Here is a 21,191-nt window from a genome sequence, read left to right as displayed (position 1 = left end):
GAGGAGGAAGGGCTACCAGATTCATAATACTTCAAGAGGGATGTGGACAACATGGAGAGTGTCCAGAGGAGGGCCACCCACATGATCTGGGGGCAGCAGGGCAGGCCCTACGAGGAGAGGCTACGGGACCTGAACCTGTTCAGCCTCCGCAAGAGAAGGCTGAGGGGGGACCTGGTGGCCTGTTACAAACTAGTCAGGGGGGACCAGCAGGCATTAGGGGAGTCACTGTTCCCCCGAGCACTGCCAGGAGTGACCAGGAATAACGGTCACAAGCTGGCAGAGGGTAGGTTTAGGTTAGATATCAGGAGGCGCTACTTCACAGTCAGGGCGGCTAGGGTCTGAAACCAACTTCCAAGAGAAGTGGTGCTGGCTCCTACCCTGGGGGGTTTTAAGAGGAGGCTAGATGAACACCTCGCCAGGGTCATTTGACCCCAGTACTCTTTCCTGCCAAGGGAGGGGTAGGACTCAATCTGCTCAGGTCCCTTCCGACCCTACAAATTATGAAACTTGGTATACAGGTTCAGTTGCTTAAAGGGTTGAGAGTGGTTCCAAAAATTGTTCCACTGCAAAGGCTAATTTAAACTGAGAACAATATAGCTTTAACTCTCTACCCCTGTTTCTTGCAGCTATGGGCTTGGCAGTTTGTTGCCTCTCATGCTAACTCTTTGTATCAATGCAGGCTTGTTCTACAGTCAGACTGATTTTATTTTCGGGTATCAGATCTAAATTCCTACTTCAGCAAATGCTGTCTCTCTCTCTCCTGTTTTCCCTTCATGCAGCAGTTGAATTACTATTATTTTTTTAAATGACAATGACTTTCCGACAAACTCTAAGTCTGTCACCAAATAGTGGAAAACGAATTGTACTCCATGAATTCTTGGAAGCCTGTCATCAGGTTATTTTAATTCTGAGCTAGTCTGTAGCTCTTGTCTCCAGTTCTCCAATATAGTCGCGAAGTTCCTGGAGTCATCATGATTTTCCATAGCTGGTTTGCAGACTCAGAAAATCATTTAACTTGCATCTACCAAAAACATGAAATACATTCTTTAAAAAGGTATTTACATTAAGTACAGAAACAAGTTCTGGTCTTGCAAGCATTTTCTGCTGCATAACTCTCTTTGAGCAGTTCTGTTGAAGTCAGTGAATCTACTCAGACACACAAACATAGACATTATGTTCAAGTGGTTGCTGATGCAGAGCATTAGAGATAGAGTTAATTTTCGCTTTTCAGTGGAAAAGGTATAGTTCATCAACTGCTATGTATACTCAGATCTTTTTTCTGTTGTTTATTACCCTTTCTTCCCAGTGTTCTTCCTTTACCCTGAAAAAAAAATAGAATATCTTCAGTGAAGGAACATAAAGAGAAAGGGATAAAAGAGAGAGAGTGGAGAGGAAAAACAATGAAAAGGGGGTTTGGCTACCTACCTAATATTCTGCTTAGATATTTGTAAGCAGATGCAACTGATGCAGGCATTCACATTTAGTATTTGCTATGACTTTATGAAAAACATAATTGCTGTCTCAATACTCCAGAGGGTCATTTTGAATGTCATGAAAGTCTTAATAACTTGCAGGGCTATATGCTATGTGCTGGGACACTGAGAAAATTCATTGCTCTGGGAGAGGGACAGGAAATGAGTTATTTTCTTAAGCTTAGCTATATTTTCTTAAAAATCAGAGAGCTCCAGTGACTCAGACTGTGACTCTGAAGATGACAGCAGCTGTTCCAGCAGCTCAGATTCTGAAGTTTTTGATGTCATCGCAGAAATTAAGCGCAAAAAAGCTCACCCAGATCGTCTTCATGAGGAGCTGTGGTACAATGATCCTGGACAGGTATTGTATGCAGACATACAGTGTGGAACTGAAGGACTAACTTTGGGAAACTTGTAGTATGCTAGATGACACCAGTTTCTCCTATCCATGATGATTGTTTAACCCTTGTTGAACAGTACTGCATTGTTCAGAGCATGTCCATTTCAATCTGAAGTCTTCATGTGAATTCCATGAATCCTAGAGAATCTTTGCCTTGGATCATATCTGACTGTGTTTGTAAACTGAATTGCTGGGAATATAATGGTGCTGTTCTATTAGCCTTGCAATAAAGGTACCAAGATAAATATAGGCGTGAGAGAGAGACATCTTGTAGATCTGCATTACAAATGATTCACCAAAAAGTTCTCACACCATAATGATAAATAATACTTTAAATATTCTGTTAATGCTCCTAATTTCTTGTCTAATGGTTCTACTGTAATTGCACACAGATTATAGTCCTCGTTTAATGTAATTGGTGAGCTCATGAAATGTTTGAATGTATACATTATAGAGATATGTGTTCTTTGTTTGCAAATTTGGCATCTTCATCTTTCTTACTTAACTATTTTATGATCTGTGCTAACTCTTTGTCAGATGGCACCTTGGTAAACTTGTTTTTCTGGCGTTTTATTTGAAGTATGAGACTAGCACACAACAAATAATAGTGGCAGAAGGTACTGCAATGCACACTGCTGCCATGATAATTCAAGATTATGTTGAATCTTCCATTATCAGCTATTATTTATACTGCTGGGATTTTTTTTTTTAAGGAAAAACAGTGCTATTACTTTTAATTTTTTGATTTGTTTAGAAAACAACACTAGAAAACACGCAATGTGTTTAACTTTGAAAAATGGGTGTATGTAGACAAAATGTATATGTGCAGGAACGGAATGTTTCAAACTAGTATTGAATCATTCTGTACGACAGTCTTTAGAACCACAGGCAGCTGGTGCCTCCTGAGTCTTGCGGGGTACCTGCAGAAACTGCTGGTGGCAGCAGCGGAGCTGGTGAGCATCCGCAGATGCCACTGGTGGTGTCGGCGGCAGGGCTGGAGCTGGCAAGCTACCACAGATGCCACTGTTGGTGGCAGGGCCGAAGCTGGCGATGCCGCTGGTGGTGGGAGCGGCGGGGATGGCCCTGTTGGGGGGCACGACGAGTCCTGTAGACACCGCCGCCAGTAGCCCTGTTGGGGGCATTTCCCCCCCCGCCATGTGTCGCCTATGCTTAGTACATAATATGCACTAAAGGGAAGGAGGAAAGTGTAGTGGTAGGGCCATGGAATGAGTAATATTGGATATGCATGGTTACCCATGGTCTTCTATTGAAAAGAAATGTTGTTCAGGAAGCATCTGAACAGGGTCCAAAAAATCATTGTAATCTTGTTAGCTACATACCTTTATAAGAGAACTTTATTCAGTACTGTAATTTTTTACAGTGTTCAGAAATATAAGTGATAGCATTTTAAATGCAACAGGTCATCATCCCCTGATGCTTAACAAACTGCACAAAATGGAATTACCATCAAGCACTTTCTTCAGAAAAAGGGGCAAGAATCCCTTAATGTTTCATTTTTTATGCAAATCCATCTGCATTCTGATCTTTTACTTCTACCTATTTTATGTCAAGTTATATCTAACTTAAATTTCTGGGCCCCCAGTCTCAGTGATGTTAGTCAAATGCTAACCAACAATAGGAATTAAGGTCAGACTTTTCAAAAGTGTCTGGCAAGTTTTGAGTGCCATTGGAGGGACCTGGTTTTCTGGAGGCATTTGAGCCGATTGAATGCTCATTTCTTTGTTTTGTTTAGCTGCCTCCGTTGTTATGTAAGATTTGTAGGCAAGTGAGGAAAATGAGCCTTCACCTTAGACTTGAAATGAGAATGTTTTACTTAACACCTTGGTTTCTGAAGGATCGCATAAAGTGCAGAACTGTATAAATGCAAAACACTACTGATCAGCATACTGGCATTCAGATCTGCACATTTAAGCACCTAAGGGGAGGGAACGCGCACTACCTCTTACTTTCCCTTGCATGGATGTGTTATGATGGTCTTCGAGGAAAATGTCAGATGAGCATTCTGCACATGAACCTTAAAACTGGACTGCTTTTTTTTCCCCCTCAGGCCATATGGAGTCCATGCCCAATGTGCATTGTTGGCTTTTAGTCACTGAGACACCCTAGCCTTGTTTCTATTGACTGATGATGTCCCACCCACCACGGAACTGTGTTGGGACTGCAGACTGCTTGTACAGGTATGGTAGATCTCGTGGTCATTTTTTGGTACAATATTGCAGTTTTTTGAAGTTTTTTTTTTTTGCTTTTTTTTAAAGACCCTGTGGGATATAAATCATAAAAACAAAATGAAAAAAAAAAACTTTAGAAAACTGTAAAAGGGCAGGAGAGGAACTTAATTCACTTCTCCAGGCTGGCTCTGGTCTCTACCGCGGTTCTGTGGTGAGTGTGACGTCACAGCCAGAAAGCATGCTAGAGTGTTTCACTAACTGAAAGCTGACAGTTTGCAGTGGGCTCAGACTTCGCAGGCCCTGGAGGTAAAAAGGAAGAGGTAAGCTTCAACTTTATATCTGGTCCATTGATGTAGTTATTTGGTGCATTCACTGATGTAATTCTAAAGCAGTTAGAGGCTTTTTTTCCCCTTTTTATTCATTTGCAGGTTACTTTTTAAAGATTCCACCTTTTTTCTCTAAAGTGCCAAAAAGAGCCTCAGACCTTAAAAATGTATCTACATATACATGTTGCATACATTAGGGGAAATCCTGGACTCATATTTGCTTTCATCAGGCACAAGTTTTCAGCCAGTAAATGAACTACTTCTGTGTGTAAAGTGCAGCTTTCTGAGCTCTGTTAGCTGTAGGTGGATGGCAAGTCATTCTAACAAAAGAAATAAAAAAAGATTGGCGTGATAGTAAAAGGGTGCCATTTTACTGACATTGTTGTCCCATCTTTTGCTTCACACAATTGCTGTGAAATTTTAATGCTGCTGTGCAGTTTTCTTATATCAGTCTACATAGACAGTTTGCAGCTTTATTGGTTTCAGAATGTCCACTTAATCTCCTAAGCATGACAGGCTTTTAGGAGCATCAGCACTCATGACATTAAAACCAATATGCTTTTCCAGACAACATCGCTTACCTTTTTTCAATAAAAATAGAATTCTATTTTGTTTTTGACAGATGAATGATGGACCACTATGTAAGTGTAGTGCAAAAGCCCGACGAACAGGAATAAGACACGGCATTTATCCTGGTGAAGAGGTAACTGGTTTAATATTGCATTTAGAAATACTAAATTGCTACAGGAGTCAGGTACCTGTTCTGTGCTATTTTGTGGTGGAAATTATTGTTTCAGAATAAACCATAGAGTAATATGAAATCAGATTTCTTATTGGTTGCATAGTTTTATGTACTGATGTGCTGCCTCTGAAAACTTGTACAAAACTGGGGAGGGTATTTGCTGACCTTGTACAGTCTTCAACTCTCTAAAGAGTCTATATTAATAGAAGAAAGAATGATTACAGAGCCACTGGCACTAACTTTCTTCATGATTGCACATCTTGACACTTGCTGCTTTGGTTCAGCATGGAAGCTGTCACTGGAAACTACTAGATGACATTTGATAATTTTGTGACAAGAAAAATGTACTGAGATGTACCTCAAAATGTTGATTTCATATGCATAGGACAACTCCTGCTAAAAGAAATTGTTGTTTTCAACTGCAGAGGTAATAATTTTTTTAACTTCTATATTCTCTTCCATATCTTCATTTTTAGAGTACATTTAGATTCCATCAGACTTTTAAAGGAAATGCCTTGTGTTTATAAAGCAATCAAGGCTCATGGTAGAGGTGATATCTTTTATTGGACCAACTAAATTTTTGTGGGGAAAAAAAATCTTTAATTGCAAGCTTTCAAGCACAAACACCCTTCTTCAGGCATCGGAGAAAAGATTGTAAAACTTCTCCTGGGTAGAAGTGAAAGTTTTTCTCCGCTCTTTTCTATGATGCCTGGAGAAGGGTGTTTGTGGCCACAAGCTTGCAATTAAGGATTTTTTTTTGGAAAAATCTAGTTCTAATAAAAGATATCACCTTTATCACAGGTCCTGATTGCTTTTTGCTCTAGACCAATGTGGCTACAACCTGCATACTCGACACATGGAAAATATTGAATTTCAGCCTTGTGTTCATAAAAGTATTCAAGAGTATGTGTGCTGTTTTGAAAATCCTGGACTTTGAAATCTCAGTGTACTGCACTTACATGCATAGGTACATAATTCAATCAGTGGCATAACACAATGCCACTTCCAGTTTGTTGCCTGGTGCTTCCTTATAACTGATACTGATTATCTGCACATTAGGCAAGTACATAAACTACGTAGCTGCTTAGCAGTTTTCATTCTAGGTCTCTGCTTTTTACTCTGGCTAATACATAAATATGTTATAGGGGAAGCAGCTGTCCAAGAACTGCTTTTAGAAATCTTGAAAATGAGAGGACACTAGTCATTTTCAGGAATACCATCTCTCCTCATTTTGCAGGCAGCCTCCTATTTCACAGCTAGCTCAGGTGAGCCAATATTATACCTCAGTCAGTGCACATGTAGCATTATAATCTACAACTCAGGACATTTATGAAGCCTCACAATGCTGTACTTTAGGGAGAGACACCCCCTCACAGTGAATCCAATATATTTCAAATTTTCTCCAACAAAGATATTTCTTTCAATTAAATTTGCTGAGAGGACAGTGAAGAGGCCTTGGTATAGCTAGGACAAGTTTTATTATACATAAAGTTGTTCTGGACTAAAACTTATATGATTAATAAACCCCTCCTCAGAGAATTCCCCTTGATTCTTAATTTTAGGAAAGTAGAGGAAGCAATTCCAATAGTGAAAAAAATAGAGAATTCTTAAACGTATCTTTCCAAAATTATTTTATCATGTGTAGAGAAAATGTTAATAGAGATACAGTGCTCTCTATTAAATGCAACTCTAGTTTCACTGATTCTATAAGCTGTTCAAAGGCCTCTCCATATTTAGACTTAGTCATTCACATTTATTTAATTAGAAGCCATTATGGTCTGGTAATTAGAGCAGGAGACTGGAACTGGGATGGGTATTCTGTTTTTATCAGTGATTTTGGGCTAGTCGCTTTAATTTCCAAAAACCTTAAGTTTTTTTTTCTTTCTGTTAAGTGATCATCTTTTTAAAATCTTTTTAATGTGCACTGAAATCCTTTAATGAAAGCTAAGTGTAATATAGCTATCTATCTATATTGATATAGATAGATATAGATATAATACTACACTTAGCTTTCATATATATAGATAGATATGTATACTTTTAAGAGATATATCTATAACTTTTTTGTCAGAATTACAAAAAAGGAACTTATTCAAAAGCAAACCATCCTGACGCTTAAATAAGTGAATTGTGTGCAGGAAAAGTGTAAAGTGATATGAAGAATATATAAATTGTAGTTACCCAGTTCAGAGAATTGAAATAGCCATTTTAGATGCTTATAAAAGTTTACTAAAAAATGTGTCCTGGTACCCCAGTCTCCCAAAATATAATTATAGTTCTGTGACCTTTTTTTCTTGTAAATATTTCGCGGATATTAGAAATGTTTTATTTGTTCTTTTTTATCTAAAGTATCTTTGACTCTCCCTAATACTTCTATTAATTTCTTTTCTATAAGCCTATTAAACCATGCCGTCCTATGACCAACAATGCTGGAAGACTGTATCACTACCGGATTACTGTGTCACCTCCCACAAATTTCTTAGTAAGTACTTTGTGAAGAATTCCAGCCAAGAGTTTTTTTGTTTTTTAGGTGAGGTATATAACACTGCTGCTAATTTTATCTTATGTATTTTTTTAGACTGATCGACCAACTGTTATAGAATATGATGACCATGAATATATTTTTGAAGGATTTTCTATGTTTGCACATGCCCCACTAACAAATGTAAGTACACTCATTCTTATATGCATGGTGGTTGTCTAGAAAACAGGCTATTTCTGTCCTTTCAATAACACTTCTATAAATCACTGGTGCACATGCTTTGAGAAGCTTCCTGTCATTTTCAGTGTATCAGTGGAGGGTGACATTCGTGCTAATGAGTCTCAGGTTTTGTCCTGACTAATTGGTGTAAGAATTCCTTTCATAATGTGATTGAAGCTTTAATAGGCAACAGAATAACATTTTTACAAGCGTCAAGGTTTGGAAGTGAAATAAACCATGCTATAACTCATTAAAACTGTTAATTGGCTTTAAATTGGATGATGGTTTTTTTAAGTTGAGAAAGTTCTTAGGAAAGGAAAACTAATATTTTGAAAAAAGAAAATGGGAACGAATTAGTGCAGTATTAGTATTACTAGTACCTTTTTAAAAATAAAAAAGATGTGCTGTCCCTAGAAGGAGGTTTTAATAAATTCTTCAAGTTTTTAATGCCAATTTGTTTGTCCATTAAATTATTAATAAACTTGTATATAGTTTTTTGCTTTAAGTATTTAGATTCCATTGGTTTGCAGCCTTGGTTTAGAATCCTGGTTCAAAAATGGGTGTCCTTTTATCCTTTTGTTTCTCAAAATCAAAGTACTTAACCTCATCTGAATGAAAGCCCCTGCATGTTTATAAAAAAAACTGCATGTTTACAAATGTCCCGGGACAAGGGGAAGATATGAACCCTGAAGAGCTAAAGGGGGTCCCTGGGGGACAATACACCCCAGGGAGAAGGAGAAGAAAGGGGGGAATGAACAAAAACATCTTACCGGCTGTAGGAACCACGGCGGAGCAGGAAGCGGCAGCGGGATCCGCGCGGCTCGTTAGCCATGGTTTTTTTAAAGTGAAAGCAGCTGGGGAAAAGGGGGAGGAGAGCCGGGCCGGAAGCATAAGAAGGGGAGACAACAAGGCAGCAGGAGGGGAGAGATGGTGAGAGAGCACCGAAAGAGGAACCCCTGGACCCACCGAGGAGGTCAGGGAACCAGGGAACGCTACTCGCAGGTCAGAAAATGGTCCGGAGCTGCTCCCATGTAGAGACGCTGCCGCTGGACTGAGAAGGACCCAGGTATCCCAGCTATATATAACCCTTGGGCCATGAAGAGAGCCTACAGGAGGGACCTCATCAATGGAGACCGAGGCCGGCGGATCAGCGGGAAAAGAGGTAGCCAATCGAGGGGCCAGTTAAGACCCTCACGTCCGAGACAGAGGACCCACGTAGGAGCCCATCGAGTGAAGGTTCCTTTGCTGAGGGACATGGAGGGCGGACACGCGTGAAGATACATCACGGGCTAAGGGAGGTAGCACTGGGGGGGGGTAGTTGGTGAAGGGGCGCATGCCACTACTAGGTGCTCCAGGGTAGTGATCAAGGGAGTGTTAAGAAGGGGCACACAATTGTCGTGCCAGTCTCTTTTCATTGTGTTGTTATTTTGTTTACCCTGGACACCGGAGTGAAAGTGAGACAGGGCTACTAAGGGCTCAATAGTTAGGGGGCCTAGGTTTATTTAACCCTCATCCTGACTCCAGCAGGAACCAGGAAGACCCCACATATAGAGAGGGTTGGTCGCTGACAACAACTGAAGCACGCTGTCAAGGCTGGGTATAGGGTGAGGTACAGGGGAGGTTGGAGCCTCGCGAAGAACATCACACCTTGACCTGGGGTAACCGGTATCAGATGGTCAGACCCCTCCACTACTGAGATATCATCAAAGTCGTGGCTGGCGGGATTAGGAGGGGAGAAGACTGCCCGAGGTAGGAGACCATGGCCCCATACCTTTGAGGGATGGAGCGGAAGGTTATCATCAAATCCCAGGGCTGGGCGGCGAGGGACGGTATGATCGAGGCCCGATGGGTGCAACAAACCTAAGTTCAAAAGATACTTATAACTTATGCTATAGTTTCAGATAACATGTACTTCAGGAGTGGTCAAAATATAGCCTGCAAGCTGGATCTAGCCTGCCAAGGGGGTCTTGCTGGTCCCTGAAAGGTCTCTTAGCCCCACCCAGCCCAGGCGCAGTACATGTGGTACAAGCAGCTGATCCCACTGCCCCTCCGTGCACAGCAGGGCAGGGGCAACGCAGTGACGAGCCTCAGCTTCCACTCAGCCCCTGCAGCGGCAGCTCATTCTGCTTGGTTGCCACTGCCAGTGTCACTGCTGTCACCGCTGAACCCAGACCTGTTGCCCAGGCACTGCCCTGCACCCACAGGGTAGGTGGGCAAGGTCTCCGTGAAGTCTGCCCTGGGAACCCTGTGGGCAGGGTATATTTGGCCGGGCAGATAGGATGGGGCTGCAGCTGGGTGGGGAGTGGCATCCAATAGTAGCATGAGCAGACGGGCAAGATCGTGGGGTGGTGACAGTGCGGGGTCTGGGGCAGAGCTGTAATCCGCTCCCTGCGCATCCCTCCCTGCGGAACTGGCATCTATCACAGGGATGTTCAGGGAGCAGATAGCAGCACTGTCCTGGGCCCTAACCTTGTGCTGTCACTGACCTGCAATCCCAGCCCTAGCCATCCGCCTGCTCATGGCTCCATCTCATCCTACTGACTAAGTGTGCCCTGCCTGTGAGTTCCTGGGCCAGTCTCCATGCAGACCTCTCCAGCCTGCTCTGTTCAGTTCCCCCAGCAGTGGATGCAGGGCAGATGGGCCTGGGGCCAGATAGTATTGATTGATTCCCTCCTTCCCTCCCTCTGGCCTGTAATAGCTCACCAAAACTCCTTAAGTGGTCCTCCAGTGCAAATAATGCCCATCCCTAATCTGCTGCCTTTTCTACAACTGCATGGATTGGAGGCTCTGACTATTATAATTGAAAGAAGCTACAAAGAAAATATTTGTTGACTTTCTTTGATGTGCTTTCATTTGGTTTGTTTTTTTTTCTGGAATGACAAAATTTCAGAGGTTTTCTCCCATTATAATTTGAATTTGTGTGATATCATTTAAAAAAATAAAAATAAATTGCTTACATTCCCTAACCTTTTGCTTTTCTGGTACTCTAAATATTTATAGGCAGCCATATAAAGAGGACTGGGCACAAAGCCATCCAGTTTGGATAGTGCAGAGACACTTTGACAGATAATATAACTAACGATCAAAGAGCCACCTTACTTTTAGAATTTGGTCCGTTCTAATTGAGGTATAACTCAGAATTGTGGGAAATGGCAAAGAAAATTTTCACTGTCTTATACTGCAGAGTTTGTTGGTTTGTGGTTTGGGAATAAAACTATTGGAACCAAATTAGCAGTTCTGCTATACAGTTTTTGTTAACTAAGTGAAAATAAGCATAGTTATGCATATGTAGCAGCATGCAATGATTCTGATAAAATTACTTCTCTTTTATTTACGACATACAGCCATTAAGTAATGCCATTTAGTTTTGGGGTTTTTTTCCGTCTAGTCCCAACTGCTCCCAGAGATGCAGGGCCTTCACAAGGAGAATTTGTATGCTCGTTGTAAAGCTTTTGACATCAAGCATGTGGGAATTGCCATTTCAGAAGCATTTCAGGACATGCTCGATAAAAGGCAGATGGCTAAGTATAGCTTCCACATGGTGCTCTGCAAGAATGGAGATAACATAACAAAATCTTTTAATGACACAAATTGACATAGCTTGGGGAGGTTTTGCCTACAATCTGCAGCTCTTTATCAGAGATGTTTATTAGCTGAGCTGGTCAAAAATTAGGTAAAATGATTTGTCAGATCATATGTTACCTAAGTAATCTGTCATTTGTGTAATAGTATCCACCCAGATTTTAATAGTTTTATTCTTTGACTGTTACTCAGCTAGAAGTACTGTTCCACTTTAAGTGCATCTGTCCAGGAAGAACTTGTTTATGGTTATTTTGGAAGCTGCTCATCTATTTCAAGTACTACTTTTCTGTTTTCTCTATTTTGCTCAGAATACAAAGGGCACAGGTCCTAGTTATTAAGCAGCTGATTCAGAATGACTTGACTTATTAATGTTTAGACCTCTGTTAGAAAACAATGAGGTGCTCACTGTTTTTAAGGCTTTTTTTTCAATATTCCTTCTTTCCAAAAATTATCACATAGCACAACTTAGCAAGTACCTTTGTAATCAACAAAACATGACGGTTAAACTCTAGTATCCTCCCAAAATAGGATTGGTTATTTTCTTAGTTTTAAATCCTTTATCCTCATTTAGCTCTTGTTTTTTTTCTGAGTTTTGTTTTAAAAGAGCCAAGAGTAGATTAGTGAAATCACTAAGATAGTGGCATCTGGAACCCTACTAGAAATGACTACATATGGCAGAAATCATGTATGGATTAATATTAGTGGGTCTTGTATGGTTACTTATGAAAGAATAAGCCCTTGAGGGCTACAGGGGGAGGTGTAGGAAGGCAGGTTGTCATGCCTGAGTTGAGTTTATTAAATTTAGTGCAGGTCTGTAAAGGTGTAGGCTTCCAACCTGCATGCATCTCCCTTCCAACCTGCCTGAATCTCATTGCTGGATCGAAATGCTTAATTGCTTTTGTTCATGAATTGATTGCCTGAAATAGCTGTTCCTGAAGAAAACTAACCTGGGAACAGCCAGGGTTAAATAACTCCCAGAAGAGTCTCTTCTGGAAGAACAAATGTCTGTACATATCATGGCCTCTCTCAGAAAACAACATTGTCATCCATCATTCCCCCTCCACACCAGGGAGACGGTGTGTGACTTGCTAGACTCTGCTGCTCTAGCAGGAAGCAGAACATGTCCTGCTTCACAGTCCTCACAGTGTGCTTCAGGGAAACACAGCTGACAGTAGGCAGTTTGGGTCAGGTAATCAGGGCTGCTACCATCTGTCACCAGGCAAACTAAGGAAGCCTGTGGAGTATGCCAAGATGTGTACAACTACCCCCCTTCCACTGGGTCGGCTTCAGTGTCAGCACTGCAAACTGTCAACTCTTCATGGTCTTAGCATTCAAATGTCTGTACATATGGTTCTTGTAAGTTTCGCTACCAGGAGAACAAACCTGGGAGATTATGTAAATGTGTGGACTCAACAGTTGGAACATTTTGTTGTCTAAATAATTCTTAGCTTGTTCACACACAGCAGTTAGAACATAACGGGTTTTGAAACATTCCCCTTTGGAAAGGACTCCAAACATATGGATATCTACACCCTTACTCAGACTGGTGATCTAGAAACCCTTAGGAAGCACAAGATCACAATTCTTTCCCAACCTATACCCTATTTTGTACTGTATATGAATGCAGTTTGTTTGGGACAAAATTATGATTACTGAGAGATTATATTTTTATTTTTAAAATAGGAAAATAAAACTAGGTGGCATTTTGAAGGTAGTAGTTCTACACAAAAATATATAGAAGTCCCTTATACTGAAGACAACTGTAACTGATGCACAAAAATTAGAGAGAAAAAGATTTTTCAGTGTGTTTGTTTTTACATTTAGCAACATCTTCCTCAGCTTCGTGGGTGTTCAATTCCATTTCATTTTTCATGGGCCAATATACAACATTTTCTCATGTCTGCTGTGTGGCACTAGCATATACTTTACCGTGGTCACTCTAGAAAATATGCTTTCCAGTAGTAGCAGCAGCAGAATGGAAACTGAAAAAGCAGCAAGAAGTTGGAGAGGCACTAGAGTGGTTTGGCCTACATAGTTTTGAAAATGCTTTTGAGTATGTCTCCTATTCTTTCTGCAAATGCCATGGTAGTAATAGATTATATGCGTGCAGAAGCACATACGGGCGCACATGTGTATAAATTTATGTTACATATAATACATAAATATGCATTATCAATTGCATTATTGTATATTTTATATGATATCATTACTGATATTATGCATTATTGCATAATATAATGATGATAATTTATGAAAGCAACAGCAGAATTTTTGGAGAAAGCCCCTTAACATTTTCACAGAGAATTAAAAATGAACAAATTCTATTCATGAGAGGATGTGTTCTATCAGGAATTTGAATATTTTGCTATCAGGTAATTTGTTTAAAAATTAATAGTTCTTTTTAAAAATAAATTGAGCGAACAGTCTCAGCAGATATGGTAAAAAATGGTTGAAATATTTTGCACCTATACAGTGCCCTTCTAAAGTATTTTTTGGACATAATGTATGTAAACCTATAAATCTGTACTTCAAGCCCTTACATCTTGCTTTCATTACATAAAGGTAGGTTAGGCCAGTATGGCTAATAGAATGGTAAAAACACTTGACCTCTAGGTCACTGGATCAATATGGAATGCTTTATCATCAACAGTAAATTCACATACAAACATTACATTTTCAAAGCAAGAGAAGACGGATCAATTGTTTTATTAAGCTTTGCTTCCTCTAAACAAAATATCATCTCCAGGAGATGGCGATATTTAACCATCTCTTGTAATCCTTCTTGTCACTCCTGTTATTAAGACAGGTGAAGTCTTGGTAGTCATTTTGTCTCTGTCTCTTTTAGGCTGCTCACTTGCTTGTTTTTGTGCATGTGCTTGCTTCCTCGCACTCTCTCTTTCTCTCTCTCTCCCCCCCACCTTTGTATGAGCTTAGTGGGGCGATAGTTTTAGTAAATGCCCTTTTCATCAGGTGGAAATACTAGGGGAGCTGAACTGTTTAAATGAAGTAATCAGTGCTGTATGTCTGTTCAAACTGAATGTCTGTTCCATTTTCCTTCCAGATTCCTCTATGTAAAGTAATCAGATTTAACATTGACTATACAATTCATTTCATTGAAGAGATGATGCCTGAGGTAAGAAGAATAATTAGTCAAAAAATCAGGTTGGGTTGAATTACTGATATATGATAAAGGATTAAATCTAGTCTTGTGTGTTATGTCAGAGGCAAGACTAAATTCTGACTGTCTGGCTTGATGAAAACTTATATATATGTTTATAAAAGTCTAGGTATCTATCTGAAACACCACACATTAAGAAGAATATAAAAAATATATGGCCTTCTACAAATGTACATCAGGCAACATGCCTCAGCTCAGTTTATATCCCTATTTTATCCCTATTTTGCAGGTGAGGAAACTGAAGTACAGAGGGCTTGGTGATGTGCAAATTGCACCATTAAGTCTAGAAGCTGATTTTGAAATCCTAGAATAAGGCCTATCTTTTATTATACCATTTTTACTCAAATATAAGATCAAGTTTTCCCCCACCCCCCAGGTTGCAATGTACCTGATTTGCATATACATTTTTGGAGGATCCCAAGACTCATAAGAAGAACACCTGTTTCCAGTCACGAGTGGGGGCGGGGTGTGCTATTTAACACACAGATCCTTTGGGAGGTGGGTGCGGGTACTTGGTACATACACGTACTGAACAGTGCTGACCTATGGGATCACCATGGCTTGAAACACTGTTTTCTCTGCTAGGGCTCAGCCCAAAGAACTATATGGCAAATTATGAATCTTTTGTCTTTGGATGAATGTCATGCATAGTTTGCGCTATATATGAGGAGGTGCCAGAGCACTGCTTAAAAGTGTGTTTAAGGAGTACTTGTACTAATACTTGCAGCAATTTCAAAATAGGTAAACTGTGTTAACTGTGAATGAACTAAGTCTATGGGTGCTACATGCAAATTACTACAGCTATGGGTCTGGTAGTGAGGAAGGGGCTGCAGAAGAAAGAAGTTGGGGAGGCAGAGGACAAAAGGGGCTACCTGACGCTCCCGCTTTATTTTTCCTGCTGTAGCACTGTGAGGGGAACAAATTCAAGGTAAATTTGTTGGTAATGAAAACCAACTATGAAGTTGATTAAACATAGCCAACACTGGGCTGACTATAACACGTGTGGCCCATATTGGGCAAACATGGTATTACCACAAGATAGTTTTATTACTGATAATCAAGTGCAAATTAGATTCAGTACCTGGAAAATTAAAACTAATTTATAAATTTTCATTATATAGCTTCCAAGTATTGGGGAGTCATCTTATAGTCAAGTATATACAGTAGGTTTTTTGCCAGCATAAATTCCCTGTTCATACAAACAAAGCAAATTCAGTTTATAACCTGGGCTTTTGTTTGTTTGTTTGGCTTTTTTTTTATTCGCTAAAAGTAGTGTTTAGCTAGTTTTTGCAATAAATTGCTGAAATGGAATTTCATGCTTAGGTGTAGAAACACGCTTGCATATTAACTACAAAGACAGGATCAATGTTTAATTTAGTCACATATATTTACATATTTTTCCTGATTATCTGTCTTTTCTGTCACTCAGCAGTAAATTTAATCTAAATATATGCAAAAGGCCTGAAATTCCAAAGCAAGATTAATGTGATTAACTTCTTGTTATTGAATCTCCTATGTTGCCTCCACATCTTGCTTCAAAATAATAAACTGAGCAAGCAAAATGGGGAACTTGACGTTGTTGTTGGAGTCTGGTCGATTGCCTCTGCCTATGGCAGCGCTTCCAAACCTTATTTAATGATGCAGCCTGTCAAAAAGACTGTGTTCCTGGGTTTAGAATTTATTGTCTGCCTCTTATACGTACAATTTATATTGATCTGGCCTAGTATTTTAAGTAACGGTCCCTTCTTTTTTCAGACTGAAAAGAGTTGCTATTTGGAGTACTTTTTTTTCCCTAGTTGATGAGGCAAATTCCTTTTTCCTGCCTGCTCTTACGATCATAATCCTCAATTTGTGATGTGCTGATTTGTTGCTGTGGGAGTGGTAGTGATATTGCAGATGGTGATTTATTGGCTCTTAGCAAGAACAAGCAGGAGTAAGAAAATTACGAGAGAGGTTTTCCTTATAAATATATCATCTCTTTAGCTTACTCAGGTGAAAAGCTTTCGGCGCATAGTAAATTATCTTGTAGTCCTAAACTCATAATTTCTTCCTCTGCTGTGAATTTGGGCATTTAATAAAGAACCCACAATATGCATGGACAGTGCTTTCTGAAGAGGCCACTCTGTTGCCTAAGATGACTACAGGTATATCAGTACACTTCTTAAAGCCAAGTGCTAAGAGAAAGTTAAACATATTGACAGTTAAACTCATAATATTGACCAGTATTATTTGTGTTTAAATACTTATATAACAAATATGACCAGTTGTGAGATCAGCATTATTTGTGTTGAAATACTTGTATAACAATATCCTGGTTTCATTGTATTTTTTTTCCCCCCAGAATTTTTGTGTGAGAGGACTTGAATTATTTTCCTCGTACCTGTTCAAAGATATTTTGGAACTCTATGACTGGAATCTTAAAGGTAAATATAATTTACAAAATAGTAAATGTGGAAATACTGTATATATTAATTACAAATTCAATTAGTTATGGCTTGCTGTTAGATCATCCTTTTCCTGAAGAAGGGCATCAAGAAACAGAATTTAATGTTTGAATTTTAAGCAATAGGGACAACTTTCCAGTTTGTATTTACCAAGAGAGTACAGTTTATTTTATCTCTTTTTTGAAAAACTAGTACTTTCAAGTATGTTGAGGTTTCTTTTTCCTGTAAAGTTTTAAATAATGCAATGGGAAGGGAGAAGAAACAATAACATAGGACATCTTATTTTTTCCTTAGTGTGATTAAAGTTGAACAGTATTATTTTAAAGTACAAGACAAATCATGATACCAGCAAGCTCATTATTAACGTGTTTTTACAAAACTTCTATAGTGCATTCATTATAAAAGCAGAATTCCTTCTTTTCCATAATACTGCTTCAGAATAAAACTAAAAACATTGAAAGAGGGAAGGGGGGAGAGAGATCCACCAAATCCTTTTTTTTGTGACCTCTTAAAAAAATGATTTGTGACTACAGTTGATCACATGGAAATTTTTGCTATGTGGTATGCAAAATTACACAGTGGCGTTTTATTTTTACGATTACATACTTAGATAACTTTGTAGTTCAAAAAATCCTTGGCCATGTTGAATTCAGTGGTAAACTTTCCATGTAATTCAGTAACACCAGGATTTTACTTGTTGTTTTTGTCAACGTGTGTTCAAAGTCTTAATTTTTTTCAATGATTTTTTTTATTTAAGGTCCTTCACTTGAAAATGATTCCTCTTGCTGTCCAAGATTTCACTTCATGCCACGTTTTGTGAGATTTCTGCCAGGTATGTTTATAAAATGCAATTTTAGGGAAAGGGAGCGTTAACACCCTTAGGCCTTTTTCTTCAGAAAAGGAAAAACCTCTCGTATGACTGAAATCTGTTGCTCCAGTTATAGTCTATGGTAGGGGTATCAAATTCATCCAGCCTTATGGCATGGATGAGCAGCATGAGGCTGGTCTGCTGGCTGGATCTCCTTCTCCCTTCCCCTCCCCCAGTGTACCTAATCTGGTGGCTGCTGCAGGTGGTCTGGGATCCACTCAGCATGCAGCATAGATCACAGAGCAGCTGAAATAGGTGCTGCTTGCAGCACAATTCATCAGGAGTGTCAGGCATGCTGCATGCAGTGGCTGCCCTGCACAATTACGTACCCCAGCAGTTCTGGAACTGCAATGCACATGGTACCTGCTCCAACCAGTCCAAGACCCATGCCTTATGTAGCACAGATCCCAGACAGGCTGAAGCAGGTGCCATATGCAGCTCCCATCCCAGAAGGAATGCCACTCTTGGTCTGTCTGGCCAGGGCAGCCATTACATACAGCATGGCTGCTACTCTGGCTAGACTGCACCACACATGGCATCTGTTCCAGCCGCTACAGGTTCCATGCCGCACGCAGCATGGGTCCCAGACCAGCTGGAGCAGACAGCAGGTTGGGTATGCTGGCATAAGGGGAAAAGGAGGGGGTCCAGTGGCCTAGTCTGGCCTGCAGACTGGCCCTGCTCATGGTTGTGTGCTATGCAGATACAAACACACCCAGGGTCAGCACTGAGGACCAGATGGCAAGACTCTCCAGGCCGCAATTGGCCTATGGCCCAATGTGTGACACTCCTGGTCTAAGGATTTAACAGAGGCACTTTGTTAATTCATTAGGGAAAGTTTTATTTACAGTCCAAAGAGCGAGTGACTTGATTTTCTTTTTTTAAACAAAAGGATAGATGTCAGGAGCAGGAGAGGGGGAACACGGATGGCTGTACCGAGAGAAAGACACCAGCTTGACCCTTAGCCAAGAAAAATATTCAGTGTAGGAAAAACTATATCTCATCTTGTAGAAAGAGCCATTATAGGAGTTTCACACATCTGTGATGTTGGGGTACAGGAAAAATATCATAGCTCTATTGTATATTTTCAAGGCTCCATTGACTTCACCAGCTAAGACTCTGCCCCTGCTCATTCCAGATTTGTCTGCAGAGAAATATGCATGAAATAAGAGATGTACGTACTCTTCATAGTCAAAGATGTAGTATTACATAAAGTTGACCTAATTTTCTGATCAAAATACTACAAATACCTGCGTGAAGAAGGAGGGCAAAGTCCAAATTCTATTTTCATTATAGAAAGTAAACTTCCCGTTTGCTTCTCTGAGTAGAGAACTCTGCATTTGATAGATTCTGTGAGACTGTTTCTGACTTCATGCAGTATTAAGGCTGTCTTTACGAAGATGAAGAAAATCTCTGAAACACTTCATGTATGTAACCTGACCCTTCTAACAGAAGGTTTTAATTTTAATGGTTTGGTTCCAAGAGCAAGTGAGCCTCAAGGGTTAGTGACTGCTCTATCTAGTGGCATGGAGGAAGACAACGGTATAAATTCACCTGGATTTCCCTCCAAAGATGCTGTTCTATCACAACCATCACTTGCACCCATCTCTATTTGGGCTGGATGTAGACTGAAATGTTCTGTGCTGAAGAAAATTAAGTCTTGAGTCCCTATCCCCTTTGCACTTGGAACCTATTTGTAGCTAAACCAGGTTCATATCTGAATTGACTTCTCACTGTAGACAGGGTATTAAAGGAGCTTATCACTGCTGTTTCTCAGCAGTCCTACATCCTAGAAGGGTATTCAGTCAGAAGCAAATCTCTGGTGTTAGCCAGCAAACATTAGTTCAGTCTGTTCATGTAGTTTTATCTGTGGCCAACTGCTTGATCTCATCACCAAATGGAAATGTTTGACCTACCCAGAGTATATAACCCTTTTTTATTAGTCTGTTTGTTTTCTAGTTTAGAAGTTAACTCATTCTTTATTGGTAGCCTGGTTCATTTGTGCTGGAATAAATCTTCTTGAATGCACTAGAATCTAGTACTCTGAATGCGTAGTGTGAAATGTCTTATCCGTTTCTGTTTTTGCAGATCTCAGTGTCTGTCTGAGCTATTATAAAATAGATGCTTTTCCTCGGTACTGCTCCACATACACAATTCTTTGTCAGTGTGCTGACAGTTTAGAATCTCTCTGGGAGATACTTATTTTTAGCAAGTTTAAGTTACATTATTATTCTTTCTCCAAGGAGACATCCTTGGAGCTTATTAATCTCTACAGAGTGGGAATCTATTGCCCTCTGGTATATTTGCAGCAGGCTATTTATCTATACTACTTGTTCTTTTAAGATATATTGATGCAATAGATCCCCACGTGTCCGGTGACTGCCTCCTTAGAGATGGGAATGACTTGTTGGGTTTTTTCCTTTCTTGTCATATTTCTTTCACACAGAGTAAAGAGATACCATTTCTAGCTGTCCCTAGATTAGTGGGGGTGACAGGCACGACGGCTCTGAACTTTGAGCTAATCAAACAGGATTTACTGAGTGTCATTGACGTGAGGGCTATGGAGCAGTAGTCTCTTATAACTGCGTTTATTTATTTATTTATGGAATAGACAAGAAGAATCTGTTACAAAATAGAAAGGTTTGTTTGGGGTTTTTTGAGGAAAATGGTATTGCCCGCAAACATTGCTTAGTCTGTGAAGAGTAGAAAAGGCTGCAGGAGACGAGAGTTCAATAATGCTATTCAGTGCAATCATCTTAGATAAACTGGTTCCTCCTTTTGTAAACTTCGTATTTTATTTATGGAATGTGAGTAAGTTGATGCACATACCACAGTTGCTGGTAGATATTGGCCAGTCCTTGTCAAATGAGTATTCGTTATTGATAATGAAAGCTATCTGAATCTAGTAACCTGGGTCCTTTATATGGGAGTACTGTTCAAATTTAGAAGCTGTTTGTGTTTCAGGTGATCAGTTCAGATGTGTATTTACTGCTTTTATTTATTAAAAACAATTAACCACAACAAAAATTGGGTATGAATCTATTATAGAACCTCATTTTACTAAAGAGACTTCTAGAAGTTTGTGAGAATAAGTCCTGTTGCTGACCTTCTGTGATCTAGGTCTTGTCTTTGGTGCACAGGTCAAATCCAGACTGGTAGAAGAGAATCAATCAATATATTTTAGGTGGAAATCAGTTTAAATTTCCTTGCCCCCAAATGGTGATTTAATGAGATTTTATTTTTATGCTTGCTTTTCAGCATACTGAGAGGTAGTTATCTGGGTTAGTGTGAA

General features: G+C 39.8%; 1 protein-coding gene across 2 annotated transcripts in view; it reads left to right on the top strand.

Moving 5' to 3' along the window:
• Positions 1 to 21,191, top strand: part of DROSHA (drosha ribonuclease III) — a 104,443-nt gene that overhangs the window by 15,751 nt on the left and 67,501 nt on the right. For both annotated transcript variants that reach the window (XM_019542048.1, XM_019542057.1), the window contains 7 exons: positions 1,679 to 1,833; positions 5,010 to 5,090; positions 7,525 to 7,611; positions 7,708 to 7,794; positions 14,474 to 14,545; positions 16,932 to 17,013; positions 17,792 to 17,866. In XM_019542048.1, the coding sequence (XP_019397593.1) occupies positions 1,679 to 1,833; positions 5,010 to 5,090; positions 7,525 to 7,611; positions 7,708 to 7,794; positions 14,474 to 14,545; positions 16,932 to 17,013; positions 17,792 to 17,866 (639 nt within the window). The remainder of the gene's footprint in view (positions 1 to 1,678; positions 1,834 to 5,009; positions 5,091 to 7,524; positions 7,612 to 7,707; positions 7,795 to 14,473; positions 14,546 to 16,931; positions 17,014 to 17,791; positions 17,867 to 21,191) is intronic.

Source organism: Crocodylus porosus, unplaced genomic scaffold (genome assembly GCF_001723895.1).
Source record: "Crocodylus porosus isolate Cpor-Errol unplaced genomic scaffold, CroPor_comp1, whole genome shotgun sequence".
In the NCBI taxonomy this organism is placed as follows: domain Eukaryota; kingdom Metazoa; phylum Chordata; order Crocodylia; family Crocodylidae; genus Crocodylus; species Crocodylus porosus.
Note: the sequence above shows the minus strand (reverse complement) of the source record. Positions and strands in the feature narration are given on the sequence as shown.